This window comes from Dendrobates tinctorius, unplaced genomic scaffold (genome assembly GCF_039654945.1).
Source record: "Dendrobates tinctorius isolate UK_male_01 unplaced genomic scaffold, ASM3965494v1 ptg000017l, whole genome shotgun sequence".
Lineage (NCBI taxonomy): Eukaryota > Metazoa > Chordata > Amphibia > Anura > Dendrobatidae > Dendrobates > Dendrobates tinctorius.
The window spans coordinates 296844-321896 of NW_027361685.1; the positions used below are offsets into that span (position 1 = coordinate 296844).

The following is a 25053-nucleotide window of genomic DNA, read 5'->3' on the forward strand; positions in this document are numbered from 1 at the left end:
CACAATAATGAGAAGTGAGAACAAATCCTCCCTGTGGAGATCTGAGGTTGTGGGGTGTAATAATCACCGAGGCAGGTCACCGATGCAACTATTCTTATTCCATAAATCCAGGGTTGTACAACAAATCCATGGAGATGGCCAACATGTAATGTCCTCAGTCCACAATGTCCCCATCTTACATCTCCAAAACTCCATAGTCCATGGGGTCCTTTAAACGATGGTCCGTCTTCTGGTGGCAGCGGTCGGTCTCCGGCACCTTCCGCTGAGCCTCTAGTCCATAAACAGATGCAGCCGAAACAAAACCGCAGCGCTCCCAGAGTGAAGCGTAAATGGCCGTGCATCAACTGGCAGGGAGGCCGCAAGCGTATGTCCGGTGCTCGGCTTTCTCTGCTCTGTGTGCGGTACTCACAGTCACGGTGTGCACAGCACCTTTCTCTGTTTCTGTCATGGGGCGCAAGGCACCTTTATCTCCCGTGGTCCCGCTGTGGACAGCGAACGCAGCCTGCCGCAGTGCCGATGCTCGGTGGACGGAGCGAGCTGCTCTCTCAGCTGTGCGCTGTTGCTGGTTATCGCCAAACTGACTGCTGCAGCGCACGCTTTTCCTTTTATCCTGGGTCATGAGGTCAGTCCAGCTCCTCATTACGGCCCCATGCAACATGGGAGGCAGCCTCAACAGTTCTGGACCAGGCTCGGTACAGGTACCTGCAGCCCGGTCTTCGTCCTTACAACAGCACCACCACCAGCAGTGTCACCGAGCATCTGCACCCCGTCCCATGGAAGTGTTCAGCTCTCAGTCACCCAAATCCTAGACAGAAAGAGGAAACTACTTGCCCACTGGCCCTGGTCCTGAATAACTTCATGTACACATTCCTGGCCTTTGAAATGCTGCCATTCCATCTAATGGAGAAAAACAGTTTTAAAAAAGTGATTGTGGTGGCTGTTGTGCAGTACGTGGTTCCCATCCACCACTAATTTTTCAAGCGGGGCTATCACTGTCCAGCACACACATGTTGCAGCCAAAATCAGGTGTGCACCACCATCAGTGGCAAGGTCCAGATAACTACCGATAGGCGGAACAGTAAGCACGGGCAGGGACGTTACTGCGCAGGAGCTGTGGACAGTGACTAAACAAGAGACCGATGAGTGGTTGGGGCCGCTGAACATAAGTCTTGGCCTGGTGGGTGCGATAAGGGCTCATGCTCACTTGCGGTGAAATCGGACAAATTCAATCTGATAAAAAAAAATCAAATTGAATTTGTACCAATGTTAATCTATGATGGTGTGCTCATCTGCGGTTTTTTCCCAGCTCAGATCGGATCAAGATCAGGCTGGAGAAAAAATCGCAGCATGCTGCAATTGTAATCACAAATCGGATCGCATCCTGCAATAGAAGTCAATGGGTGCGATAGATAAATCGGACAGCACTCGGACCATGCGAATGCTGTCCGATTTATACGCACTGATGTCCTTTGAAAAGCCGGCAATTCATGTCCAGCTATTGTAAAATCACACTGACAGCTCAGAAAAGAATAGATAGATATGTACACGTAGAATACATAAATATATATACATGTCAGTGACACAAACACAGTGCCTTGCGAAAGTATTCGGCCCTCCGGAACTTTTCAACCTTTTCCCACATATGCTTCAAACATAAAGATACCAAATGTAAATTTTTGGTGAAGAATCAACAAGTGGGACACAATTGTGAAGTTGAATGAAATTTATTGGTTATTTAAAATTTTTGTGGAAAGTCAAAAACTGAAAAGTGGGGCGTGCAATATTATTCGGCCCCTTTAGCTTAATACTTTGTCGCGCCACCTTTTGCTGCGATTACAGCTGCAAGTCACTTGGGGTATGTCTGTCAGTTTTGTACATGGAGAGACTGAAATTCTTACCCATTCTTCCTTGGCAAACAGCTCGAGCTCAGTGAGGTTGGATGGAGATCGTTTGTGAACAGCAGTTTTCAGCTCTTTCCACAGGATGCCGTCAATCACCACTGGGAGGACCGGTCGCCCTCCAAGATACTTGGCTCGCCAGTTCTTTGGGCCTTGTGGTCCTACTCCTGGGGGGTTGGCCCTCTGCCCCAGGGGTTGCTCATTTAAATAACAGAATCTTGCGATGTGGCCTGCCTTGCATCAGTGACGACAGATGGGACGTCCATCCTGGTCATAGCGATCGTTGTCACTCCCCTCGGAGTGGCAGGATCCTCTTCTTCCGTAGCCACGGGACATTCTCTGGACTGGAGGCCAGCTGGATCTTCTCCTTTGAGGACATCTGCATGGACTGCACAGTTTTGGCGAGTGCAGCCATATTTTTGGTCAGCTCTTGGACCTGAAGGCGCAGTTCTGTAGATGGATCATTATCCAAAGTCTGTGCGTCAGCCTCCGAGGGAAAGATGCTGCTTCTTGGTGGTATGTGATTGCTGGGCGCCTAGGGGGTGCTGGACAGCTGACATTTGGTTCATTCAGCACCCGGTTAGCCCTGTCTTTAAAGTCTGCAAAGTCTAGGTCAGGGTTTTGTAGGGCTATGATGCGCAGCTGTGCTCTGGGTACTGGATAGGAGTCCCTCAGTAAATTGCTCCTTTAACAACCTGTCTCCATCTTTCACACTGTCTGAGTCAATCTGCTTTATGGCTCTCAGCGCCTCCTGCAAGTTAAGAGCATAGTCCCATATACTGTCCTGCACTCTTTGCTTACACCCAAAGAATCTCATTTTTATTTCAGCTGCAGTGTGGGTGTCAAAGGTGCTTAGCTTAGCCAGAATCTTTTTAACAGTCTCTTTATCAGTGTCCTGCCAGGACTTTACTTCTCTTTGCGCTGCACCAGTTAGCTGCCCAATAAGGATGTTCACTTTTTGGTTTTCAGACAGAGGATACACCTCAAACAAGCTGCACAGTCTCTCTTTGAATTCACTCAGGGTATGTGACTCCCCTGAGTACTGCGGTAACCAGGCCACTCCCGGTATATAGGGCATGGACAGCGGCATTATGGGGACTGCTGCGCTGGTTCTTGAGGTGCTCTGGAGGTGGCGCTGGCAGCTGGATTCTGCGGTGCCATTGGAGCCGCAGCTGCGCTGGCCCCTGCATCTTGCAGCGCTGTGGGGGGTGCGGTGGCATCCACCGCTGCATCTTCTCTTGCCTCAGACATTCTCTTCCCCCCTAGTTAACGTTTGCCAGGCCCCGTGTTTCACTGACTTACCGGTTGCCGCTCCAGAGGCTGGATGATCGGGGATACCAGGACTGCAGGCCTCAGTTCCTCACTTCCCGCCCGCTGGTCTCTTCCCGCGCAGCACTTCACTCTTGCAGGTTCCACCCATGAAGGCACACCCCTTTGGCTTCCCGCACGCGCCAAATGGCGGGGTAATGGCGGCAATTGCAAAATAAGTCTATGGCACACAATACAGTCTCTGGCACACAGGACCCGGTAGCACCGGGCTTCGTAAATCCTGTTCATGACGCCAAAATGGATCGCCTGCCAGGGCAGTGGGGTTACTCGGTACCGGGCCGGTGTCTCAGAGGGACGTGTCACGGTGGCGGTGACCCGGTCTGTGGCCCTAGGAGTCCATCCAAAGGGGTGAAATGTGGCTGAATAAAGTTTATAGTTGGATGATACGTGACGCCACCTGTGGTGCTCGGCAATGAAGGGGTTAAGCCGACACTGCAGGCAGATCCTCTGGGACAGATGGTATAAGGCAGCAAGGTGTAAGAGCTCCCCACAGGTAGAGCTGTAGTCCCAGGGCAGTGGTAATAGGTGTTGAGGGAGAGGGTGCAGTGTTACGCACAGAGATGTAGCAGTGCGGAAGAGGTTGCAGGAAGGAGGCAATGGCACAACAGGGTGCAGTTTCCTTTACCTTTACTTTGCTTTGTAAGTGCAGTCGAGGATCCAGATTACAGATGGAACAGGAGTTAATCAGCCTGGAAGCAACTTAGGAATCTCTTTATGCAGATGGGTTGTGTAGTCTCCTTCCTAGCGCTTATCTGAGGTACTTGCAGTACTGAGTTACACTGAAGTTCCCCTTGCTTGCTCTCTTTTAGAACTCCCCTTGTATGGCAGACAGCCGTAGCCTCCTTCTTCTCTGGCTCACACTCGTTGCTGCTGTGCCTCCGAGTCTTATGTCGGAACAGAGCATTTACAGCCTCCTGTTCCTCCGGTTTCTGTTTCCGGAACATCAGCATCCATACAACCTTGGAGACCAGAATCCCGTCCATGCGCTACAGCTAGAAGTGAGCCTGAATTCCGCTCAATCCTCCAGCTCATCTCTCCCACATCCACACACTTCGCCTTCTCCACACGAACTCACTAACTTCCCTTTCCTGGCCACAGAGAGCAGCTCCTCAGCAGTTTGGGTTCAGAGCTCACTCTGCTGGCCTGGAGTGGGAACTGTGCTGTGTGCTGGATTTACCTGACAGAGAGTTCCTTCATTGCTTCCAAGCAAGACATCACACTCCCTAGGAGGAAGGTAATGCCACTGTGGCGACCATACTCCTGGGGGTGCCACAGAAGCACTTGGCTGAGTGGTTCTGTTCTGAATTTAGACGTTGGGCAGCTGAGATTTCTTGGAGTGATGCCGCCCTTTGGGGGTTCCGTAGAGGCCTGTGTGAACATCTGAAGGATGCCCTGGCACTTCATCCTCCACCTGACTCCCTGGAGGATGCATGACCCAAGCGGTTTGTATGGATCGCAGACTGCGGTCAAGAGGCGTTATGCAACTCAAAACATCGTTATTCTCCAGTCGAGGTGATACCCGGACTCCTCCTGTGGCTATGGAGGTGAGCGCTGTCACCTGTGAGGAGAAGGAAAGAAGACGCCGCCAGGAGAAGCAGTTGTGCTTCTATTGTGGGGAATCTGGATATTGGAAGAAGGACTGCCCTTCCTGTCCGTCGTCCTCCAAGGTGGCGGGAAATGCCTAAGTCTGGGTAGTAGTCGAGGAGGCTACAAAGACAATCAGGTACACTTTTCCTCACTTGCAAAAATTGTGCTTCAGTTGGAACTGGAACTTGATGATGGTCCTGTTCAGACTACCGCCTTTGTTGACTGTGGTTCTGTTGTTAACCTGATTGATACCCATATTATGACTCTTAATAAGATAGGGACAGTCAGCAGGATCCTGTTAAACTTGTGACAATTGACTCGTCCCTTCTTACCCAGGATGGTATCTGTTTCAGGTCTGAACTTTTTTCTCTGAAAGTGGGTCCCACTCATGTGGAAAAACTAAGTTGTCTTGTGTTAGATAACTTGCCTGTGGGACTGGTACTGGGGATGGCTTTGCTTCAACGCCATAATCCTACCATTGATTGGGTAACGGGGGAGCTCACTCAATGGGGATGCAAGGATAAATGTTGTAACCTGAGACCTCTTGTTAACTCTGTTAAATCCGTATCTGTGTCATCTGTCGGTCTGGAAGGTATTACGGAATACCTGAAGGATTTCGAAGATGTGTTTTCCGAAAGCAAGGCTGAGGTGCTGTCACCACATAGACCATACGATTGTGCCATTGATTTACTACCTGGAGCCAAGTTACCTAAGGCTCGGTTGTTCAATTTGTCTGGGCCAGAGTGCCAAGCCGTGAAGGAGTACATAGCTGAGAGTCTCCGCAAAGAGCATATCAGGCCTTCTGTTTCACCCGTGGCAGCAGGGTTCTTCTTCTTTGAAGAAGAAAGATGGTGGTTTGCGGCCATGCCTTGACTTTCGGGAACTTAACAAGATAACGGTTCGGAACACTTACCCGCTTCCCCTCATCCCTGACTTAAGGCCCGGTCACACACAGCGATCTTGCTAGCGAGATCGCTGATTTTGTGACACATCAGCGATCTCTCCAGCAAGATCGCTGTGTGTGACGGGGATCAGCGACCGACCCCCCTGCTGGTTATCGCTGATCGTCGTTGAATGTCCCGGGCCATTTTTTGAACGCTGGTTTCTAATGTAAACGTCAGGTAACTAGGAGCCCCGCGGCTCTTGGATACCCGCTGTTTACCTTGGAAATGAGCGTGCACGCTGGTTTCCAGGGTAAACAGCGGGTATCTAGGAGCCGTGGGGCTACTAAAAAGAGAAGCAAAATGGATTTTGGATTGTGATGCACAAGTTCCCCTTGGCCTCAATGATAGATTTAATATGTGTGGCTTTGATCTATGTTATATTTCTTTTAATCTTATATATTAATCATCTCACTGTACTCACTTTACATGTTTTGCACTTCTCAGTTAACCATTCCCTAACCCTTGTTAAAACGAAGTGGTGTATCCCCCTGACAAGCATGGACCGGCAGAAGTGCTAAGCAAGTGCGAAACAGCCATAGTCCGTCAGGCTCTCTCCTCTGTATAGCTCCCTGCTACCTGCACGCCGCACTCTAATATGGTTTGATGTCACGTTTCACCATTGAATAAAATTGTAAGAAGGATCTGGGTGTGTTAAATATTAATAATCCGTTAATTTCTTATAAGACTCAGTTCTGTACATTGCTTTAGCTTACACGACATAGGCTATTTTTAAGCTTGGCTCATGGTAGAAAGACAGCTCCATATATGTAGAGACCACGTGCTTTAGGAGACGTATATAATTCATGGCTAACTGTAGAGGTCGCTGTTCTTCCCTCACCATCATGAGAGACAGACACGAAGATGTCATCTGTTCTGGGCCATGACATGACATAACAGCTGGTATGTTACTTTAGTACGAAGAAGCCTAAGAGAGACAGACGCCATTTGCCATGTGAGATCCCGGAGAGAAAGAAGAATACATGTTGCTTTTGCCATGTGGGATCTCAGAGTATGAACTATGGACAATTTCTCTTTCACCTATTTTTATTCACCTGTTTTTCTGTAATAACCTTTCTTTGATGGAAGAATCCAAATAAACCACTACATTTTTATCTGGTAACTAGTCCTGAGTATTTTACAGGATATGCATTATTTTACATTGGAGAGCCAGCCAGATCTGCATTTTTGTACTTTTTTGCGAATTTCCCTCCACTTGCCCAAACCCCCTTTTGGACTTTGCTAACGTCAAATCATATGTGCAAGTTATCGGGAATTCCACTACTTACAAGAATCACACAGAACCTAGAAGTAAGAATTGCCAGATAGATTGAGAAGTACTACAAGTGCCAAAGTGCCAGACGTGCTGAAACCAAGACAAGAGCCCAGCATTGTCTATCAAAGGAACAAGCTGAGAAATTTCAAGGTAAGAGAAATGGATGTAATTAATTCTTATGCTAAGCAGAGTAGATTGAAATTTAAGTCTGTAGACAATTCTAATTCAGAAGTTTTATGGTTAAGTTTATATGCCGAGTGTGAACTCGAGAATCAAAGGTTAGATTCTAAGTTTTTCAATAGAGAAAGAGAGAGATTAAAAAATATTCTACAGATGGTAGATATATTTCATAGATCTGTGTCAGAGAAATCCAAAAATGATTGTTGTGATGTTCTCGAGATTGGCTGTAAAGTTAGGGAGATTGACTGTAATCAAGTGTCTGTAGCGGCCATTGAAGGTGACCTTGCAGATGTGGAACAAGATGGAGAAGTAGGAGGAGACTTCAGAACTGACGTAGAGGACGTACAAGGGAAAGACGTAAAACTAAAAATAGACGACTCACAGGCCCAAATCCGAAGTAACGTAAGGAAGAATTTGATAAAAATATGCGAAATAATTCCTGCATATGACAACAAAATGCATGTTTGTAGAAACTCTGAGGTTTTTGAAAGTTGTGTTGACAAATTTGATTTATCGAACGAGGAGAAGAATCAGTTGTTCAAAATGTGGATCCCTGTAACCTTTTCCAGGAGGTTATCTTTAAAGTTATCTGGTGAAACACATGAGAATTTAACTGATAAAGACAGATTAAAAATTCTCATTTTTTGTTCATCAAATGAAAATCATCCAGATATTGATATTCTTCAAAAATTAAGGATTGGTCGGAAGGAATGTATTTTTACGTTCATGTCCATATATGAACGTTTGTATAGAATGCTGAGTGAGAATGTCAAAACACCGTCCCTCATAAGGAGTTTTGTAAGCAAATTTTGGTTTTTAAATCCTGCATCTCGTGTTATTGCGTCACAAAAAGATTCTTTATTTGAATGTGCGCAATCCCTTGATTTTGCCAGAAAACACGAGAATCGTGAAAGGACAGTAAATCGTGCTAATTTTGTAAAGACAGGCAGAGTAAAATCTTATCAGAAGCCTGTATTAGCAAAACCTTCTAAAATGAGTTTTCCCCAAAATCAAATCTACGAAGAAAGAAAAAGAAAATCACATGTTTGTTATAAGCCATATGGAATGATGCAAAAGAACACCGAAAAGACACAAATTGAATTAAGGAAAATGATGAGTTTTGATCTTCTTTCTGTAACCAAGATGGCCGAATCTGACAGACAGAAACAGGTGGTGAGTGACATCATGGCCTGTAAACTGAATACTCTGCTCCAAGAATCTATCAGCTTTAAAATGGCAAGAACCTTTCAGGATATTTTTTGCAGAGAAATAAGTATGGGTGTAGGAATTGGCTAGAAAAAGTAATTATATATATTGTGTAACAGTGTTATACAATTAGTGAGTTATATGTAATTATTTTATAGGTTATAATCCTGTAGTTTTATGGTTTGTGGATATATACATAGTCATACAGTATATATAGAGTGTTTGTAGAAGTAGAAATAGTAGAACTGTATTTTTTAATGAAAATTAAAATCTACATCAGTAATAATATTTAGAATATGAATATGATATTAACCTTCTCTTTTATGTTTCCTTAGAATTTTCATTTCAAAGCAGGACTTAATCGGGAAAAATTCTCTTCCAAGGATTTATGCCTTTATTTACACAGGAAGTTGCAATAATTGCATGATTATATATATCTAACCCTTAAAAGGAAATAACTAATTGCATTTTTTAATATGTTCTGTGGGTGTGCTTTTCTGCATGGTTCGAATGACAACCACAGCAGGGAAATTTGTACCTTGTTCTAATAATAAGTATACCAGACCAGTATACTATGTCCCTGTTCCTTAGGGAAAGAATTTTTAAAGGGGTCTCAACTTTTGCAAAGCAATGGAATTTTTTTTCTAGGCCTAAATGTCAAGTATAGCTATACATATATATTTATGTCATGTGGGGAATATTCAAAGAAATATTAAGAGACTAAATTGAAATAGTTACAATGCATTGATGATTAGGATAATTTGGGTTAAAATACGTGTATTCATCACACCTTCGTATGTGAGGTATTTGGTTTAAACTTAATATGTGACACAGTCTGAGTGACAGTGACTGAGTGTATGAGCAGCTGCTGAGCGAGTGATGTGATACGTTTGTGAGGCCTCAGGATCCTGAATGCATGAGAGAAAGAAAAAAAAAAAAACCCCAAAAGCTTTTATCTTTAGGAGAAATATGCAGATCAGATAAATTATTAGAATATTAAGATACATAATGAAATATTATCTATACAACATATATTTCTATATTTCTTTAGTAATTATTTCTTGATTTAGTTAATTGTGGATAAGTGCAATCGCACAACAAAATAGAAAATAGTTTATGAAGAAAATCTATTCTTTCCTTATCAGCTTTAGCTCTTTTAAACAGGCACCAGCACAGAGCCTGGTATTCACCAGCTGCATCTGGGAATAGTGGACCTTCCTTCTCTGTCCAAGTGTGTTAATCTTAAACTACATTTAAATTAATTTTTCCAAAGGATAATTTTATGATATTCAAATTAATTTTAATGGTTACACATCTTCAGACAAATAATGGTATAAGCAAGTATAATATTTACACAATTTATAAATTAATTATTTTTAATTTTGGTTTTGATAAATGAATTATTTCATGAAACAATATTTTTTTGGTATTAAGGGGGAAAATATGTTTTTGATCCTGACTACATCATCACATTTGATTAATACCTCTTCTTCACACATTTTAATAAAGAACAAATAGAAATAAGGTACAATGGTATAAGTATTGGGTATAATAACAAGTATTATAAAGAGTCATTTCTTTACAGTAAGAGGAATATTATATGCAAAGTTGCATAATTTGAATATTTTGGTAACACAAGTTTATGACAATTATGAAATAATCCAGATCATGGAAATATTAAGGGTATATGTCACTGAAGACATAACTACTCTGCATCAACATAAAGGCCTTATTTTTATTTTTATTCTTATTCTTAATTCTCAATTTTTTATTCTATTTTTATTTTTAATTCTTACATTTTTATTTTTTCTTTCATCAATAGTAAAGTAATATCTACTATAGAATTTTGCTTCATTAAATATAACAATGATACGGTTTCATTACAAAGGAAAATGTTTCACTTCTGAGTTATATGCAACAATTCTTTTATTCATTCATTCGCTCACTCATATATTCTTATTTTGGTTCATGGCTATACATTCCTACATATTATTAGTATAATAAATATATTCCTTATTAATAAAGATGAAAACACTGGTTACATAAAACACAGTGACACCTATGGGTTGAAAAAGGTAATTACACCTATGACATAAAAATGTTCTATCACATGAAAAAAATATGGATAATAATGTATTATCACTTATTATTGGTTTATTATTTCAAACATTGAAATCCATATACGGTACAAATTCTGATAATTATATGGATATTACTGATTGCTATGGTACGCTGTGATATTATAGGATAGGAAAATTACCGGATTTGGTATAGACTAGGGACTGAAGACTTCAAGCAAGATACTGAAATTACGTTAATAAAGACTTTTCATATTAAAATTGATTCTTATCAGTTGCAAGAAGAATGCCGCGATCCAGAAGTCCCAGAAGGTAACAAAGCTATGACTTCTCAGTAAGACTGTGTTAATTACAAGTGCAGTATCCACCACTGACAGTCACAAGTGCAGTATCCACCACTGACAGTCACAATTAAAGTGTCTAACCTGACAACCAGAGGACGATGATCCTATGATGCTGATGTGAACTGTGTTATCACGTTCTTATCAAGTTCCAGAAGTTTTCAATCACCTGTAAAGCTTCGATGTAAAGCTGGTGAACAATAAGGTAATTGTCAGGAAGCTACAACCCTGACATATGTCCTGTGCATTAGGACAAGGACTGGTTATGGTGCTATGTTTAGCAAGGAAGAGTCATTTTAACCCTTGCTTTGCTGACCAAAGACGTCACACCTGTTCAAAGACCAGTACCGATGGAGGATTCCAGAATATCCAAGGCGAGCCAATGTAAGCCCAGGTTTTTAAATGTGACACTGCACAGATATTAAAGCTGCATAGACTTTGTTTTCGTATTAACATTTGAATTTATGAACTTTGATTTGATATACAACACAATTTCTACAACATCTATATGCTATAGAAAAACTGTGTTTTTAAAAGAACCAAGAAGAAGACAGAAGACATCAAAATGAAGACCAGATGACATCAGATGATGACTGGACCTGAGATGCTTCAATTTAGACTTAGGGAAGTATAATTATACATATTTTATATGAATATTGTTCACGGCTTACCATAACATGAATTCACATCAATTATGTCATTGAGTACTTATAACGGTAATCTGATATTATTATTGTTATTGATATTAAATTATTTTGTCAAAAAAGAAGAAAAAAAATCTTGTTATATTTTGAGGGTTCCAATTAATGTCTGTCTCCCTCAAAAGGGGGAATTGTTAAATATTAATAATCCGTTAATTTCTTATAAGACTCAGTTCTGTACATTGCTTTAGCTTACACGACATAGGCTATTTTTAAGCTTGGCTCATGGTAGAAAGACAGCTCCATATATGTAGAGACCACGTGCTTTAGGAGACGTATATAATTCATGGCTAACTGTAGAGGTCGCTGTTCTTCCCTCACCATCATGAGAGACAGACACGAAGATGTCATCTGTTCTGGGCCATGACATGACATAACAGCTGGTATGTTACTTTAGTACGAAGAAGCCTAAGAGAGACAGACGCCATTTGCCATGAGAGATCCCGGAGAGAAAGAAGAATACATATTGCTTTTGCCATGTGGGATCTCAGAGTATGAACTATGGACAATTTCTCTTTCACCTATTTTTATTCACCTGTTTTTCTGTAATAACCTTTCTTTGATGGAAGAATCCAAATAAACCACTACATTTTTATCTGGTAACTAGTCCTGAGTATTTTACAGGATATGCATTATTTTACAGGGTGACAATTCTTTCAATTCCTTATGATTACTCTTATACGTATACACAATGGTGATGAATGGAAGCCCGCATTCAATACACGGGAGGGTCATATTGAAAATTTGGTGATGCCATTCAGATTAAACAATGCTCCGGCAGTCTTTGAAAATTTCATTTTTTTTCTCACCGATGGGTAGATTTGCGATAGTTTACCTGGATGATATATTGAGTTACTCACGTCCTCTGCAGGAGCATCATGAGCATGTCAGACAGCTGGAATGGGTAAAACATTACCCAGCAATCCCTTTTTGACATTTTGAAGACTTCCATCGTTGAAAAATGTCCTAGCACCAAGAAACATAGAAGAGAAGAAGGAAGATTTGCTAAAAATCGCCTGTCTCCCGAATAAAATCATTACATGCGATCTGAAAACTTGCCTCTGTTGTGACTCGATCTGCCATGGTCTCTCTGAATTCACCCTTATACCTACTGGTGAAATTTTCCCGACCAAAACTCCCATGTCATGTTCCACCAGTTATGTTATATATGTGATTATATGCTCATACCAGAAATTATATGTGGGAAGGACGACCCAACCCCTCCACAAAAGGCTGAACTCACACCGTTCCAATACTCCATAGGGTTTTCTCCAACATGGGCTTTCACGTCACTGCACCATCAAACACAAGAAAGATTCCACACAACTGAGAATATTCCCCACAGAGGAGATTCCCCCACAGGGTCAGAATCGCATTGGACAACTACATCGGGAAGAAATCTTCTGGATTTATAAACTAAACCCCCTTACTCCAAATGGCCACAGTGAGATTACAGATGTTACAGAGCCTCCTGCTGCACCAGCCTGGGATAAGTCAGATCATCGCCGGATCCCCGAACACCTCCTGTGACCCGGCTCCACCAGCGCTGCCGATTCCCCCCCCCCCCCGGGTTTACTGAATTCAGACTGTGGCACAGACCCCCATTTGACACATTAACTTTTGCCTTATTTTCCTCCTGAATATTTGGGGTGCGGCTTATGGTCCGGTGCGGCTTATAGTCCGAAAGATACAGTATATTTTTATTCATTCTTTTAGGTGACCTCACTTCATTCATAGGCTCTTTATAATATAATTATTGTATGTAAGTGTGTTCTGTTTTCTCATGATCTATAATTTATCTTTGTGTGACGGACTTTCTCATGAACTTTGATATTTTGTGATTTGTTGACGTTTTTTCATTCCAAAGACATACTGATAGGGAATTTAGATTGTGAGCCCCATTGGGGACAGCGATGATAATGTGTGCAAACTGTAAAGTGCTGCGGAATATAAGTAAATAAACGTTTTTAAGGAAAATCTCCATCTCCGATCGTCTCCATCAGCAGCGCAGGTACAGACACATTATACCCGGATCAGCTCTTCTGCTCGGTCTTTGGCCCCGGGTCCTGCAGCAGCTGATTTATGCATTGAGCATGGTGTAAAGGCGCCACTCCATCAGGTGAGTGTAATACTCCCCTACTCTCATTACATCTGGTTATCAGGTAAGACCCTATTTTTCACTTGTTTGTTCCTCAGTTTCTCGACTACAAGAAATCTCTGTAACACTTTCAGGTCACTTGGATAAAACCAATGAAGGGACTGCTGGGACCGTAACGGGTCCATCTGAGACCCCAATGCAGAAGCCAAATGTCCTGAGAACTGGACCTGCTGGACCACAAATTGTCATTTCTCCAGGTTACCAAATAAATAGTTGTCACGTAGAACCTGGAGAACCTGTCTGACATGCTCAGCATGCTCCTCCAGAGGACGGGAGGAACTCACTATATCATCCAGGAAAATTACCACAAATCTACCAATCAGTGACAAAAATATAATTACTGACATTGTCACAGACTGCCGGAGCATTGGTTACCCCGAATGGCGGCATCAGGTTGGGTTTTCTTACAGCGAATATTGGATTTATGTTGGGGCCCCCTGTCCCTGACAGCCGGTGTCGTTTCCCCTACAGAGGCTAATCCACAAGGACACTGAGGAGCGAGACTCGGGCGAGTTTCTCCCAAGTGTGACCCCGGCCTCAGCCGGACTCTGGAAGGGAGGAAATAACCGAGATTTGGGCATTTTAGCTCCTGGTGTGGAGTCGATAGCACAATCATATGCCGCCATATAGTAGACGGCCGGTAACTGGTGAGAATTCCCTCCTGTGTGGCGTCTATTTCCCTCCAGAGAAATCACACGTTACATTCCACACATAACACTGTGTAGAGAAGGCGGCGCGGGGTAATTGTGCCAGTAGTGAGGGGCAAATAATGGCGGGAATGTCACTGACTGAGGAGAAGGCTCCATGGAGCGTCTTCACTCCGGAGATCATGTGACCCCTGACTCCTCCCCTCCTGTGACCTCATCACAGGTCCTGTGCACAGAGCAGCCATATATGTGGAGTACGGCTCTGCAGGTTAGTGATGGGCAGTCCGGCTCTTCCTGCTCCTTTCCCCACTTTTCTCCCTCCTGTCCCTTCACTATAAAGCTTGGGCCTCATTATACAGCTGTACAGGGGTCTAGTGAAGGCTTTTTAGCCCTTTCCTCAGACTAGCTCCTGAGAACAGGCCCTCACTCCTGTCCCTTCACTATAAAGCCTGGGCCTCATTATACAGCTGTACAGGGGTCTAGTGAAGGCCTTTTAGCCCTTTCCTCAGACTGTAGCTCCTGGGAAGAGGCCCTCACTCCTGTCCCTTCACTATAAAGCCTGGGCCTCATTATACAGCTGTACAGGGGTCTAGTGAAGGCTTTTTAGCCCTTTCCTCAGACTGTAGCTCCTGGACACAGGCCCTCACTCCTGTCCCTTCACTATACAGCCTGGGCCTCATACAGCTGTACAGGGGTCTAGTGAAGGCTTTTTAGCCCTTTCCTCAGACTGTAGCTCCTGGGTACAGGCCCTCACTCCTGTCCCTTCACTATAAAGCCTGAGCCTCATTATACAGCTGTACAGGGGTCTAGTGAAGGCTTTTTAGCCCTTTCCTCAGACTGTAGCTCCTGGGTACAGGCCCTCACTCCTGTCCCTTCACTATAAAGCCTGGGCCTCATTATATAGCTGTACAGGGGTCTAGTGAAGGCTTTTTAGCCCTTTCCTCAGACTGTAGCTCCTGGGTACAGGCCCTCACTCCTGTCCCCTCACTATAAAGCCTGGGTCTCATTATACAGCTGTACAGGGGTCTAGTGAAGGCTTTTTAGCCCTTTCCTCAGACTAGCTCCTGGGAACAGGCCCTCACTCCTGTCCCTTCACTATAAAGCCTGGGCCTCATTATACAGCTGTACAGGGGTCTAGTGAAGGCTTTTTAGCCCTTTCCTCAGACTGTAGCTCCTGGGCACAGGCCCTCACTCCTGTCCCTTCACTATAAAGCCTTGGCCTCAGACTGTTGTGACTCAGGGCTAAAAACCCCAATAACGTTTCCTCTACCCCACCCAACCAAAAACCAAACTCGGAAACCAAATGATGGGTGAAGGTCGGTCACAGCTTTATTGAATGTTTTCTCAAACAAACATTTTAGAGGCACTTAGCTTCTCTTTAACACGCGCTCGCTGCCAAATGCCCTGTTCTGTATTTGCAGGCAAGTCGGCCAGCAAGCCATAGCTTTGTGCCATTCCTTCTTTCACCGCCACGGAGGATCCTGTTTCTAAACAGGACTCCGACCCCCCCATCCATCAATAGCAAAGCTTGCTCCACTCCATCCTGCAGACCAGATAGAAAGATATCAAGCCCGATCTCGTTTAAATGTACCCCATCAGGCCTTAGCAGAGCACTGTTATTTCCTTCCAGTTGTCTGTGACGAACAACCACACTGAACCTCTCACGCACGAACCTAGAGATACGGGCATTGATAGACCTCGAACGTTCGACTGCCATACCATCACGAGCCCCTTGCCACACCGCCCTCGGAGCAATCTCCGACCAAACCAACACTAGTTCCTGGAAAAAACTATGAAACTGTTCCATATCAGCCCGCATCATAGCAGCTCCGCCACCTTGTACGAGCACAAATCGTTTCCCCCCGCATGTAACACCAAAATGCTCGGCCCCCGAGCTCCTCTTGCAATCGAAACAACCTCCGGTAAAACTTGCGGCCACTGCAGGCCCCTAATGCCTCTCCACATGAAAGTCACATCCCGAAATCCAAGGTGCCGTCCACCTGGGCGACACTCCGCACGCTGCGCAGCCCAGAAAATGTAGGAATGTCCCAGCAACCATACAGTTGACCTGACGGAATCTGCAGAGAAAGAAATCGTTAATATAACAAATCTGGACGAATGTAACAAGCAAAGCATGCTGATTTCCACCTCCCAATCCTCTGAACTTCAGCATCAGGAAGACCCTCCTTAGCCACCTCCGTAGCTGCCCCAGTGCGAAAAGACTGGGTGCCATACTCACCAGCTGGAACTCCTAACCCCTTCAAACATCTATTGAACACAGCATGAAATTGATACCTAGTTAAAGGTAAATGATCAGCATGCGCAAAGAAAAAACTACCTCCCGTCCTCATAGACACATACTCCTTAAGCAAAGCGACCGGGCACAATGAGAATCTGGCCGCCCGTAGCAAAACCCAGGAACCCCTACCCAAAGGATCAGTCTTCGATTTACGTATCCTCACGCGCACCGACTCATCCAAGAAAACCACATCCGCAAACCACACCCCAAATCCAACTTCGAACGAGGAACCAGTTTGACAACCCTTAATGCCCCAAAAAATGCAAAGCCAAAAGCGGCAGACACAAGGGCTGCCTCAAACGCAGAATTGCACACTTTAACGGTAATACCTATGAGTTGGCTAAGAAGGGCAAGGGACACCGGACACCTACACTCATTACGAGGCTGAACCCTCCAACCCTTCATAGCCTGTCGGACAATGAAACATTTGGTAACATCGGACCAACCCAATAACTGAAAGTGGAAAGCAACGCCGGATAAGCGCTGCTGCGCTGACGTACCAGATAGACCCGTACTATGCAAATGACACACGTACTCCACCGTAACTTGCAATCTCGAGGACTCACACATCTGAACAGGCCTATGACCCGCCAACTGACACCATTCCATCCATGCCTTACCATATGCTCGCCAAGTCGACTGGGACACAGAGGAATGAACCAGGGACATCAACTGTTCCTGACCACGTCCCACAGAATCTGCAGGCAACTGAAAACTTCCCGACGGGAATTGGGACCAGGATCCTTGGAAACCTGCAAGTCAGAAAAATCAGAATCGTTAAGCAGCAAAACATCGGGGCCTTGTACCAGTTGAGAATGAAGCCAAATGTTGAATTTCAAACAGCGCAAAGCCAGTCTACGAAGAAGGCACAAGACCGGCGGAAACCTGGACGAGAAATGATTGAGGCAACGAGCCACCCCTGGATTAACCGTCCTCCAATGAATTTCCTGATTACATAGTAGATCACCCCACAACTCAATCAAAACAACGATCGGAAAAATCGCACACATGGTCCTGTCATTACAAAAACCCAACCTGACCCAAAACTCCGGCCAATTCTCCTGACACAAGCGATTCCCAAATCCTGACGTAAAACCAGCGCCACCATCCCCAGACGTAAAATTCAAATCCTGTGCCGTCCGGCACGGTAGCATAAAGCAAGTGTGACCGTTGAATGTGTGCAAAAAGGAAAGCCACACCTCCAAATCTGCCTTCATGGCCCTCATAACCCGCACCCTGTGGTGTGGGCTGGAGACCCCTTTCGTAGCCAACGACAGCCGTCGTGAAAAAACCCTACCAACCGGCATTACTCTACTCGCAAATACTAACAACCCCAACAGAGATTGCATCTGCAAGAGAGTAACCTTCCGAACTGACATGAAACCCTCAATCAACAAGACCAATTTCTGAACCTTGTCCCCCAGCAGTCGGTACTCCATTGCTACAGTATCAATTTCGATGCCTAAAAAAGACAAAGTGTGAACCGGACCGATGGTCTTCTCTGGTGACAAAGGCACACCAATCGTCCGCGCGATTGACGTAAATGTGGAAAGCAAATTACTACATAACTCAGAGTCGTTCGGGCCGACAAAAAGAAAATCATCCAGGTAGTGAGTGACGGACCTACTGCCCGATTCCCATCTCACTACCCACTCCAAAAAAGAACTAAAAAGTTCAAAATAGTAACATGAAATAGAATATCCCATGGGAAGACACATATCAAAATAAAACTCTCCTTCTACCTGACAACCCAACAGATGAAAACAATCCGGATGAACCGGCAACAGACGAAATGCCGAATCGATAACAGACTTCGCCAACCAGGCTCCTTCCCCAGCGATCCTAATCAAAGCCACAGCCCTGTCGAAGGATGCATAAGATACCGAAGCATCATCAGGGGAAATACCATCATTCACTGAAGACCCTCTTGGGTGAGACAAATGGTGAATCAATCGAAAGGAACCAGGGTCTTTTTTAGGCACCACTCCCAGGGGCGATACTCTAAAATCCTGAAAAGGTGGGGATACGAACGTACCGGCCATTCTACCCAGGGCTACCTCCTTCTGCACTTTTGCCACCAGAACATCCGGATGTTCGCGAGCCGACTTCAAATTTGCCGCAAAACCGGGGGACCTATGCAATTTAAACGGGATGAAAAAACCTTCCGAAAAACCAAAACGCAGCATACCTGCAGCCTCCTTGTTAGGATAACGGTCTAACCATGGTGCCATCGCGACTACGTTCACCGGTGTCTCTCCTCTCAGTTTGCTGTGGCTTGACAGGCAGCTTTCCCGCAGGGCGGGAACACTTAGACGCCGGGTGAGAACCTCCACATGCCAAACACTCATGTCGGAATTTGCAGAGGCCGTAAAACCGACAGTGTCCCTCATTAAACAACCAACAGGTACCGGGTCTCCCACTGAACTGGTGATGAGGGGCAATACCCCGAAACAGCTGTCTGTGGATGGATACCATGTTTTGGCATAGGTGGTTTCCTTCATTGGAGACTGCCCTTCCCGTGGTTGTTCCTTCCCGGGGAAAGACCTGGCTAGTCATTGCTTGCGTTGAGAAACATGTGATGGTGTCTCCGCGGCTGTTGATTTACATGCTTTTGCATATTTCCCATAAGGGATGGGGGCATTGCTCTAGATCACTGCGTTGAGAAACATGTGATGGTGTCTCCGCAGTGTTGGATGTTGATCTCCATGAGGTCACTCATCCTTATGTTCATATCCCACTGAACTGGAACCTGTTGATCCTTGTCCAGCAGCCGCTGACCGAAAGGGATACTGCTTCTGAGTCATCATAAGGCGCAACCAAACCTCAGTCGCCTTCACCCCCCATCCGATTTCCGGGTGAAGGGCTAACCGCCTCCTGAATTCCTCATCGTACCTCCACCAAGCTGAACCCCCATGAGCCTTATATGAGTTGTAGATCATATCCTGGTAGATAAACAACTCTGAACAGCGGCTCGGGTGCTCCTGTCCCATAATGCAACCCAGTACGGCGAAAGCTTGCAACCTATTATTCATAGTTTTAGCCACCTTTGGACGCACTCTCTCCGAAAACCTCTCAACCGGCCTCCTTTCTTTGTCCACGGTGTGTTGGTCCACCGAAACCAACGACCAAATATCTATATAATCGTTACTCCAAATCTTTTTAGTATCATCATCAATGTGCGACCCAAGTGCACTAACCCCACAGAACATGGTATCCTTATACACCCCCGACAATGGGGCAACCCCCTTCTGACACTCCTTCGCCATACTAGCTTTGGGGGGCAATTGCCCGATCAACGCTTGCAACACGGATAACATAGCTGTGGTATCGACACTCGGAGAACCCAACAAGGAACACTCACCCGGATTCACCGTTGGAGGAGGGACTCCCATGGCTGGAGGAACTCCGGCTCCCGGATGACCCGCCGGAATGATGACGCCGCGACTTGTAGCCTCGGGAGTTGTTCTCGCCTCAACCAGGCTGTAAGTCCTTGATCGGGCCCTCGACTCCCGGTGCCACGGACTCGCTCGGGACTCACAGACGCGCTGGACACCTCTGACACTGAAGATGGAGAGCCACGTCTCGAGGACCGGGGATGGTGATGACCACTAGAGGAACCCCTGCGGCCAGAGTGCCTTGATCTTTTATGGCGACACTGTGATGCATGGTGCCCGTGACGCCGCGACTGTGGGGACGATGAGTAAGAGGAAGAGAAGGATGAGGATCCCCGGCGACTACGCCTGCCTCGCCTCTTCCTCCTGGGGGAACCGACCACTGCCGCATTAACTGACGCCTCCCGACTACCCCCAGCTATGGCTGAAGCGGGGGCCTGGCTCTGACCCCCAACCCCTTGCGTACCGCCGTGCTGCGGTGCCGCCGCAGGCACTGTAGTACCCGGCGCAATCACTTCTGCAGGGGATGATGTGTGGACCGCTCCCACAACAAGAGCCAGTGACAGACTGCCCCTCCCCTGGGCCCCCACCCCCGGCTGATCAGTGCCCTGCTCCTCTGCTGAGCCGGAGGAGGTTGCACTATTCCTCCCTCCCATAATGGCACCGGATATCCCACTGCACGTAATCTCCCTCGCCGCCCTGCCCGGATCCCTTCCAACCACTCCCGCTCCGCTAAGTGTTTGATCGGGGCCCCTAGATTCCCTAACCCCCCCGCAATTGCCTACCGCTGGACCGGCGCCCCCTATTCCCACGTGTCGGCGCGGCTGCGCGCTCAGCTTCTCCAGACCGGAAGTCTGGGGGCGGAGACTTCCGCCTAGCCGCGCGCCGCCGGGAAACTCCGGCCAGCGCAGGCGAGGCATCGCGCAGCCGGACAGGAGGGCGGGATCGCCGCACGGACCGCCTGCCTCCCACCTCCCCCAACGCCGCCGGCTGTTGTGACACCGCTGCAGCGGCCAGACCTGACCGCGGTGAAACCGCTCCAGGACCGGGCACCACTGGAGAAGCTGCAGCCCGCGGGGATGCCAGGTGAGCATCGATCCCCGCGAGGAAATTCTGTAGCCACGACTCTCCTTCCTGCAGGACACGCAAGCGCAGGGCCTCCAAAAGAGGGTCTGCCATAGTACCGACGGACAGTGCTCAACAAGCACTTCCAGAATCAGCTGCCAGGAGGAAAGAGGAAGGGCGGCCTCGGATCTGGTCCATTATAAGTACAGGAAGGGGCTGTAGTAACCCCTTCCTTATCCCTATTGGCCCTATAACATTAAGTACCCACCCCGGACCATGACGTGGGTGGGCCAGCTCTATTAACCCTAAGGGAAGGGGAGGGGAGGAAAGGCACCCAGTCAGGGGCACTTTCCTTATACAGTACAGTGCCCACCATTATACAGCTGTACAGGTGTCTAGTGAAGGCTTTTTAACCCCTGTCCCTTCACTATAAAGCCTGGGCCTCATTATACAGCTGTACAGGGGTCTAGTGAAGGCTTTTTAACCCTTTCCTCACACTGTAGCTCCTGGGGACCCTCACTCCTGTCCCTTCACTATAAAGCCTGGGCCTCATTATACAGCTGTACAGGGGTCTAGTGAAGGCTTTTTAACCCTTTCCTCACACTGTAGCTCCTGGAAACAGACCCTCACTCCTGTCCCTTCACTATAAAGCCTGGGCCTCATTATACAGCTGAACAGGGGTGTAGTGAAGGCTTTTTAGCCCTTTCCTCAGACTGTAGCTCCTGGAAACAGACCCTCACTCCTGTCCCTTCACTATAAAGCCTGGGCCTCATTATACAGCTGAACAGGGGTGTAGTGAAGGCTTTTTAGCCCTTTCCTCAGACTGTAGCTCCTGAGAACAGACCCTCACTCCTGTCCCTTCACTATAAAGCCTGGGCCTCATTATACAGCTGTACAGGGATCTAGTGAAGGCTTTTTAGCCCTTTCCTCAGACTGTAGCTCCTGGGATCAGGCCCTCACTCCTGTCCCTTCACTATAAAGCCTGGGCCTCATTATACAGCTGTACAGGGGTCTAGTGAAGGCTTTTTAGCCCTTTCCTCAGACTGTAGCTCCTGGGATCAGGCCCTCACTCTTGTCCCTTCACTATAAAGCCTGGGCCTCATTATACAGCTGTACAGGGGTCTAGTGAAGGCTTTTTAGCCCTTTCCTCAATCTGTAGCTCCTGGGAACAGGCCCTCACTCCTGTCCCTTCACTATAGAGCCTGGGCCTCATTATACAGCTGTACAGGGGTGTAGTGAAGGCGTTTTAGCCCTTTCCTCAGACTGTAGCTCCTGGGCACAGGCCCTCACTCCTGTCCTTTCACTATAAAGCCTGGGCCTCATTATACAGCTGTACAGGGGTCTAGTGAAGGCTTTTTAGCCCTTTCCTCAGACTGTAGCTCCTGGGATCAGGCCCTCACTCCTGTCCCTTCACTATAAAGCCTGGGCCTCATTATACAGCTATACAGGGGTCTAGTGAAGGCTTTTTAGCCCTTTCCTCAGACTGTAGCTCCTGGGCACAGGCCCTCACTCCTGTCCCTTCACTATAAAGCCTGGGCCTCATTATACAGCTGTACAGGGGTCTAGTGAAGGCTTTTTAGCCCTTTCCTCAGACTGTAGCTCCTGGGATCAGGCCCTCACTCTTGTCCCTTCACTATAAAGCCTGGGCCTCATTATACAGCTGTACAGGGGTCTAGTGAAGGCTTTTTAGCCCTTTCCTCAGTCTGTAGCTCCTGGGAACAGGCCCTCACTCCTGTCCCTTCACTATAGAGCCTGGGCCTCATTATACAGCTGTACAGGGGTGTAGTGAAGGCGTTTTAGCCCTTTCATCAGACTGTAGCTCCTGGGCACAGGCCCTCACTCCTGTCCTTTCACTATAAAGCCTGGGCCTCATTATACAGCTGTACAGGGGTCTAGTGAAGGCTTTTTAGCCCTTTCCTCAGACTGTAGCTCCTGGGATCAGGCCCTCACTCCTGTCCCTTCACTATAAAGCCTGGGCCTCATTATACAGCTATACAGGGGTCTAGTGAAGGCTTTTTAGCCCTTTCCTCAGACTGTAGCTCCTGGGCACAGGCCCTCACTCCTGTCCTTTCACTATAAAGCCTGGGCCTCATTATACAGCTGTACAGGGGTCTAGTGAAGGCTTTTTAGCCCTTTCCTCAGACTGTAGCTCCTGGAAACAGACCCTCACTCCTGTCCCTTCACTATAAAGCCTGGGCCTCATTATACAGCTGAACAGGGGTGTAGTGAAGGCTTTTTAGCCCTTTCCTCAGACTGTAGCTCCTGAGAACAGACCCTCACTCCTGTCCCTTCACTATAAAGCCTGGGCCTCATTATACAGCTGTACAGGGATCTAGTGAAGGCTTTTTAGCTCTTTCCTCAGACTGTAGCTCCTGGGATCAGGCCCTCACTCCTGTCCCTTCACTATAAAGCCTGGGCCTCATTATACAGCTGTACAGGGGTCTAGTGAAGGCTTTTTAGCCCTTTCCTCAGACTGTAGCTCCTGGGATCAGGCCCACACTCCTGTCCCTTCACTATAAAGCCTGGGCCTCATTATACAGCTGTACAGGGGTCTAAGTGAAGGCTTTTTAGCCCTTTCCTCAGTCTGTAGCTCCTGGGAACAGGCCCTCACTCCTGTCCCTTCACTATAAAGCCTGGGCCTCATTATACAGCTGTACAGGGGTCTAGTGAAGGCTTTTTAGGCCTTTCCTCAGACTGTAGCTCCTGGGAACAGGCCCTCACTCCTGTCCCTTCACTATAAAGACTGGGCCTCATTATACAGCTGTACAGGGGTCTAGTGAAGGCTTTTTAGCCCTTTCCTCAGACTGTAGCTCCTGGGAACAGGCCCTCACTTCTGTCCCTTCACTATAAAGCCTGGGCCTCATTATACAGCTATACAGGGGTCTAGTGAAGGCTTTTTAACCCTTTCCTCACACTGTAGCTCCTGGGAACAGGCTCTCACTCCTGTTCCTTCACTATAAAGCCTGGGCCTCATTATACAGCTGTACAGGGGTCTAGTGAAGGCTTTTTAGCCCTTTCCTCAGTCTGTAGCTCCTGGGAACAGGCCCTCACTCCTGTCCCTTCACTATAAAGCCTGGGCCTCATTATACAGCTGTACAGGGGTCTAGTGAAGGCTTTTTAGCCCTTTCCTCAGACTGTAGCTCCTGGGATCAGGCCCTCACTCCTGTCCCTTCACTATAAAGCCTGGGCCTCATTATACAGCTGTACAGGGGTCTAGTGAAGGCTTTTTAGCCCTTTCCTCAGACTGTAGCTCCTGGGAACAGGCCCTCACTCCTGTCCCTTCACTATAAAGCCTGGGCCTCATTATACAGCTGTACAGGGGTCTAGTGAAGGCTTTTTAGCCCTTTCCTCAGACTGTAGCTCCTGGTCACCATGTGATCTCACCATAACCGTAACAAGCTAATTAAGATGAGAAATCTTGGTCAAAATTATCTCAGTACACAAATCTCCTAGGGTGCCCAAAGTTTTGCATCGCCTCTTTTTCCAGTTATGAAATTGTAAAAAAGTCTATATATATATTTTATAATTATTACTTTTGCCTAAAATGCAAAGGCCATGTGTGATCTTAGAGGTTCGGCCTTTTAGAGATCATTTCATCTTCATCTTACTACTGCTCACAATAACGGTCATTTTGACCCGGGGCGCCCACACTTTTACATGCCGCTGTCAATGCTTCGTCCCGCTGGTGCTCAATATTTAATAGGGTCTTGCTATTAAAATGAATGAAAAGTTCGGTGAATTTCTTTGAGCTGTTATTACTAGAGATGAGCGAATATCGTCGGAGAAGTTGTTATTGGCTAATATCACTTACCGAATAGCTGCATCGGGACCCCGGATCCCTGGAGCGCTCCCGATAATCAGCTGCATGTGTCGCCCTCCATGCAGGTGCTGTGACTATCACACAGCGCGACACACGCAGCTGATTATCGGGAGCGCTCCAGCACACTGAGTCCTG

General features: G+C 46.5%; 1 protein-coding gene across 1 annotated transcript in view; it reads right to left on the bottom strand.

Annotated features, from left to right (window-relative positions):
• Positions 1–21212, bottom strand: part of LOC141082368 (uncharacterized) — a 65292-nt gene extending 44080 nt beyond the window's left edge. The window contains exons 1-2 of the mRNA XM_073566307.1: positions 21006–21212; positions 17325–17393 (exon numbers count right to left, since the gene is read on the bottom strand). Coding sequence (XP_073422408.1) covers positions 17325–17393; positions 21006–21212 — 276 coding nt within the window. The remainder of the gene's footprint in view (positions 1–17324; positions 17394–21005) is intronic.
• Between the last annotated feature and the right edge of the window lie 3841 nt (positions 21213–25053).